At 37.1% G+C, this 6,735-nt stretch overlaps 1 protein-coding gene across 12 annotated transcripts in view; it reads left to right on the top strand.

Moving 5' to 3' along the window:
- LOC116545654 (zinc finger protein 43) overlaps positions 1 to 4,422 on the top strand; it is a 61,668-nt gene extending 57,246 nt beyond the window's left edge. For 9 of the 12 annotated variants that reach the window (XM_032272192.1, XM_032272188.1, XM_032272190.1 and 6 more), the window contains one exon: positions 1,855 to 4,422. In XM_032272192.1, coding sequence (XP_032128083.1) covers positions 1,855 to 3,872 — 2,018 coding nt within the window. In that variant the 3' untranslated portion in view covers positions 3,873 to 4,422. Of the gene's footprint in view, positions 1 to 1,233; positions 1,454 to 1,854 lie in introns of those variants that run through there. The other 3 variants (XM_032272196.1, XM_032272185.1, XM_032272193.1) reach the window with 3 other exon arrangements.
- The last annotated feature ends 2,313 nt before the right edge of the window (positions 4,423 to 6,735 follow it).

The following is a 6,735-nucleotide window of genomic DNA, read 5'->3' as shown; positions in this document are numbered from 1 at the left end:
CGATCTCGGCTCACCGCAACCTCCGCCTCCTGGGTTCAGGCAATTCTTCTGCCTCAGCCTCCTGAGTAGCTGGGATTACAGGCATGCATCACCATGCCCAGCTAATTTTTTGTATTTTGAGTAGAGACGGGGTTTCACCATGTTGACCAGGATGGTCTCGATCTCTTGACCTTGTGATCCACCCGCCTCGGCCTCCCAAAGTGCTGGGATTACAGGCTTGAGCCACCACGCCCGGCTGCGAAACTCTGTCTTAAAAAAAAAAAAAAAGAATTTGTTGAAAAGTATGTTTTATTTTCATATTTTTTTAGTTTTGCTTTTAATTCCTAGTTTTACGCAATGTTGGTCAAAAAACACAGCGTATAGTTTTGGCCTTCTTAAATTTATTGGCTGTAGTCGTTGTTTTGAGACAGGATCTTACTCTGCTGCCCATACTGGAATGCAGTGGCATGATTTTGGCTCACTGCAGCCTCAAATTCCTGGGCTCAAGTGATCCTTCAGCCGCAGCCCCTAAAGTAGCTGGGTATACAGACATGCACTACATTCCTGGCTAATTTTTTTTTTAATTATTTGTTGAGACAGGGCCCCACTCTGTTGCCCTGGCTAGTCTCAAACTTCTGACCCCAAGTGATCCTCCTACCTTTGTTTCCCAAATTTTGGGATTATAGCCAATAAACCGCTGTACCCAGCTGGTATTCTTAAATTTAATAAAACTTGGTATTCATCCTAATAGAATACACAAATTGCAAATAAGAATATTGTGTAGTCTCTTGCTTTTTACTAGAAAGGTTTGTATGAGTCTGTTAAGTATACTTTGTCTGTGATATGGTTTGGATGTCCATGTTTCTAAACCTCATGCTGCAATGTAATCTTCAATGTTGGATGTGGGACCTGGAAAGAGGTGTTTTTGTTATGGGGGTGAATTCTTCATGAATGGCTTGGCACCATCCTCTTAGTAATAAAAAAGTTTACCCTCAGCTGGGCGCGGTGACTCACGTTTGTAGCCCCAGAACTTTGGGAGGCCGAGGTCGGCAGATCACCTGAGATCAGGAGTTTGGGACCAGCCTTGCCAACATAGTGAAACCCTGTCTCTACTGAAAATAAAAAAGTTAGTTGGGTGTGGTGGCATGCGCCTGTAGTCCCAGCTACCTGGAGGCTGAGGCGGGAGAATCACCTGAACCTGGAAGGCGGAGGGTGCAGTGAGCTGAGATCGCGCCACTGGCACCGCAGCCTGGATGGCAGAATGAGACTTCATCTGAAAAAAAAAAAAACAGTTTACACTCTGTTACACTCAAAAGACTGTTGGTTCATTGAAAGAACCTGGCTCCTTCACCTCACACTTTCTCTATTACCATGTGGTATTTCCATTCTTTTCCTTCCACCATAACAGTAAGCTTCCTGAGACCCTCACCAGAAGCAGGTGCTGGCACATGCTTCTTGTACAGTCTGCCAAATTGTGAGCAAAATAAACCTTTTTTCTTTATAGATTATCCACTCTCAGGTATTCCCCTATATGCAAAATAATTGGAGTTGGCAATTTACTTCTAAAGGCACTATATTATGTTGGAGAGCAGAAAAAACTGTTTTGGGTAAATGTAACCAATTTATCTTTTCTTTCTATGTGGCTCTTTGTGTTGAGCTCACCTGGGGCACTTCACTGATTTATACATTTTTCACCAGTGCATTTTGATCAGTATGTTTTTGTTACATATATGCCTATAAATAAATAAGGGCCTGTGGTATTTTTCTGTGCCATCTTGCTTATGCACCTTGTATAATTTTATGTGTTAAATATACTAAGTATATTTATTGCTGAGTCTAGCAAGTGGAATAATTTGTTATTTTTATTTTTTTCAGTTACGTGTTCTCATTTTGCCCAAGACTTTTGGCCAGAACAACATCTAAAAGATCCTTTCCAAAAAGTGACACTAAGATATAAAAACTGTGAACATAAAAATTTACATTTAAAAAAAGACTGTAAAAGTGTGGATGAGTGTAAGATGCACAGAGAAGGTTATAATGGATTTAACCAATGTTTGCCAACTACCCAGAGAAAAACATTTCTATTTGATAAATGTGTGAAAGCCTTTCATAAATTTTCAAATTCAAACAGACATAAGATAAGCCATACTGAAAAAAAACTTTTCAAATGTAAAGAATGTGGCAAATCATTTTGCATGCTTTCACATCTAACTCAACATAAAATAATTCATACGAGAGTGAATTTCTGCAAATGTGAAAAATGTGGAAAAGCCTTTAAGTGGCCTTCAATCATCACTAAACGTAAGAGAATTTGTAGTGCGGAGAAACCCTACACATGTGATAAATGTGGAAAAGCCTTGAACAGGTCCTCACGCCTTACTACACATAAAAAAATTGATACTGGACACAAACTCTACAAATGTGAAGAATGTGGCAAAGCCTTTAACTGGCCCTCAACTCTTACTAAGCATCAGAGAATTCATACAGGAGAGAAACCCTACACATGTGAAGAATGTGGCAAAGCCTTTAACCAGTTCTCAAACCTTACTACACATAAGAGAATCCATACTGCAGAGAAATTCTACAAATGTACAGAATGTGGTGAAGCTTTTAGCCGGTCCTCAAACCTTACTAAACATAAGAAAATTCATACTGAAAAGAAACCTTACAAATGTGAAGAATGTGGCAAAGCTTTTAAGTGGTCCTCAAAGCTTACCGAACATAAGTTAACTCATACTGGAGAGAAACCCTACAAATGTGAAGAATGTGGCAAAGCCTTTAACTGGCCCTCAACCCTGACTAAACATAACAGAATTCATACTGGAGAGAAACCCTACAAATGTGAAGAATGTGGCAAGGCCTTTAATCAGTTCTCAAATCTTACTACACATAAGAGAATTCATACTGCAGAGAAACCCTACAAATGTGAAGAATGCGGCAAAGCTTTTAGCCGGTCCTCAAACCTTACTAAACATAAGAAAATTCACATTGAAAAGAAACCCTACAAATGTGAAGAATGTGGCAAAGCTTTTAAGTGGTCCTCAAAGCTTACCGAACATAAGATAACTCATACTGGGGAGAAACCCTACAAATGTGAAGAATGTGGCAAAGCTTTTAACCATTTCTCAATTCTTACCAAACATAAGAGAATTCACACTGGAGAGAAACCCTACAAGTGTGAAGAATGTGGCAAAGCTTTTACCCAATCCTCAAACCTTACTACACATAAGAAAATTCATACTGGAGAGAAATTATACAAATGTGAAGAATGTGGCAAAGCTTTTACCCAATCTTCAAACCTTACTACACATAAAAAAATTCATACTGGAGGAAAACCCTACAAATGTGAAGAATGCGGCAAAGCTTTTAACCAGTTCTCAACTCTTAGTAAACATAAGATAATTCACACTGAAGAGAAACCCTACAAATGTGAAAAATGTGGCAAAGCCTTTAAGTGGTCCTCAACCCTTACTAAACATAAGAAGATTCATACTGGAGAGAAACCCTACAAATGTGAAGAATGTGGCAAAGCTTTTAAACTATCCTCAACCCTTTCTACACATAAGATTATTCATACTGGAGAGAAACCCTTCAAATGTGAAAAATGTGGTAAAGCTTTTAACCGATCCTCAAACCTTATTGAACATAAAAAAATTCATACTGGAGACCAACCCTACAAATGTGATCAGTGTGGCAAAGCATTTAACTATTCCTCACACCTTAATACACATAAGAGAATTCATACTAAAGAGCAACCCTACAAATGTAAAGAATGTGGCAAAGCTTTCAACCAATATTCAAACCTTACTACACATAACAGAATTCATGCTGGAGAGAAACTTAACAAACCTGAAGCTGTGACAGTGATTTCGACAACACCGCAAACTTTATAAAACATAAATTATACTGGTGTGAAATCCTAGAAATGTAAAGAATGTGACAAAGCCTTTAAATGGTTGTCACACTTGATTGTAGGTAAAGTCATATATATTGGAGTAAACAACTACAAGTATGAAGAACGTGGCAAAACTTTTAATTCTCATACCTTATTGTATGGGAAATAATTTTTATTTCAGAAAAGGTGTACACACAGAAGAATGGAAAAACCGTTAATATCTGCTCATATCTTACTCAACATTAGAGAGTCTGCACTTAATAAAACCATTATAAATGCAATTAGTGTCAAAAGCTCAGAAAATATAGCCCTTTAAAGTGAAGAGGAGTATTCTGAAGACAAACATTACAAATATAAAGAGGGCTATCGTACCATTATTTGTATCACCGATCTTACACACATTTTGTACTAGAGAAAACCCTGAAGCAGTTGCTTAAATATTGTTCAACATCAGAAAATTTATATTGGAGGAAACCCCTGGAAATGTAATAAATTTATAAAAACAGTTTTAAAAATGTATAGCTTATAAAACATAAGAGTCTGTAATACAGTACTTGGTTTATGTTACAAACTTTGTTCAATATAAGGGAATTTATATTACAGAGAAACCCTACCAGTGTAATAAGTTTGGAAAAACATGTTTCAAAAACCACAGCATAAAAAATACCAGAGGGGGCCGGGCGCGGTGGCTCAAGCCTGTAATCCCAGCACTTTGGGAGGCCGAGGCGGGTGGATCACGAGGTCAAGAGATCGAGACCATCCTGGTCAACACGGTGAAACCCCGTCTCTACTAAAAATACAAAAAATTAGCTGGGCATGGTGGCGCGTGCCTGTAATCCCAGCTACTCAGGAGGCTGAGGCAGGAGAATTGCCTGAACCCAGGAGGCGGAGGCTGCGGTGAGCCGAGATCGCGCCATTGCACTCCAGCCTGGGTAACAAGAGCGAAACTCCGTCCCAAAAAAAAAAAAAAAAATACCAGAGGGTTCATACTAAAATATATTGTAGCTGCAGTAAATATGAAAAAATGTTAATCCAAAATTTATATAAATGTCAGAGAATTCACAGTAGAGATACCTAAGGCACTGACACTTCAGACATTACACTAAATCAGTGCTGAGTATAGAAAACAATACAAACTAAAAATGAGTGGATAAATTATTTGTATATAACATTAAAAGAAGTAGAACATTTTCAGAGTTATAATTACATTTAAAGTACAGTTTCATCTTGAAAAACTTACAGATTTTTAGTGAGTAATGATGAAATAAAACTCAACTTTATGCTGTTTCTTCATTCCTCCTGTATTCACATGTGAAAGCATGTGACCAATTGTTGCTGCATCAAAGATATGAGAGATTATTAGGTGGGCATTATGTAAAACATTTTTTGTGGAACAGTAAGGATATTAAAATGTAAGATACAGCTGGGCACAGTAGCTCACGTTTGTAATTCCAACACTTTGGGAGGCTGAGATGAGTGGATCACCTGAGGTCAGGAGTTTGACACCAGCCTCACCAACATGGCAAAACCCTGTCTCTACTAAAAATAAAAAAATTGGCCAGGTGTGGTGGTACATCCCTGTAATCCCAGCTACTTGGGAGACTAACACAGGGAAATCACTTGAATGTGTAAGTCAAAGGTCACAGCCTAAATCATACCATTGCACTTCAACCTGGGCAACAAAAGTGAAACTCAGTCTTAAAAAAAATGTAACATGCGTGATGAAAAGGTAATTGGAGAGGCTCTTTTTTGGGAAACTTAGTAGTGATGCATGAGGTAGGTTTTCAGAGTAATATTCTTCTGCATTATAGTGAGAAAACATATTTTAGTTTAAATTAGTTAAATTAGTATATATCATTTTATTTAATGTAATTTTATGTAATTAAATGAAGTACATTTAAAAATTTTTAGATTACATGTAAACATAACTTTTTAATGTAGTAAGATCCTTGTGCATTAATGAAGCATCACTATGCTTCTAACTAACCTATTCCACCTTACTCAAGGTGTATGTAAAAGATGGTAACAATATACTGTTTGGTAACATGATGGACTATAACGTTTCTAGTAATCTCTTTCACCAGTGGCTTTCATCTGCAAATAAGTTAAAAAATGTTTCCATGGGATAAATTTTTTTTGTCTTATTTAAACTTAGTGTTCTTAATTTCTGTGGGTACATAGTATGTGTATATGCTTATGCAATATATGACATATTTTGATGCAGGCATATAATATGTGTTAGTCACATGAGGATATATAAAATTCCATTACCTTCAGCCTTTATCCTTTGTATTACAAGCCAATCTTAGACTTTTCATTATTTTAATGTACAATTGTTATTAACTAAAGTATCATTTTAATTATACAAATTATATAGAATAAATAAAATCCATACATTTCTGTCATGAATAAACATGAAAAAAGTTACATATTTTTATTTGAGTATGTGGCTGCTCTGCCTCCAAATACATACAGTTTAGTTTTTATTTACATAGAGTTAAATATACACAAACATTAAAGATAAACATTAGGTGTAAGAAAATGGAGAATCCGTGTCACAGCACCAAAAAAAAAAGAGAAAATTATGGAGCAAGTAACTTTATTTTTTTTTTCTTTTATACTTTTTTTTTTTTTTGAGACGAAGTTTCGCTCTTGTTACCCAGGCTGGAGTGCAATGGCGCGATCTCGGCTCACCGCAACCTCCGCCTCCTGGGTTCAGGCAATTCTCCTGCCTCAGCCTCCTGAGTAGCTGGGATTACAGGCACACGCCACCATGCCCAGCTGAATTTTTGTATTTGTAGTAGAGACGGGGTTTCACCATGTTGACCAGGATGGTCTCGATCTCTTGACCTCGTGATCCA

This window comes from Sapajus apella, unplaced genomic scaffold, assembly GCF_009761245.1.
Source record: "Sapajus apella isolate SASKATOON/1434 unplaced genomic scaffold, GSC_monkey_1.0 scaffold320, whole genome shotgun sequence".
Lineage (NCBI taxonomy): Eukaryota > Metazoa > Chordata > Mammalia > Primates > Cebidae > Sapajus > Sapajus apella.
The sequence above is the reverse complement of the archived record's forward strand: the minus strand, read 5'-3'. Positions and strand labels throughout refer to the sequence as shown.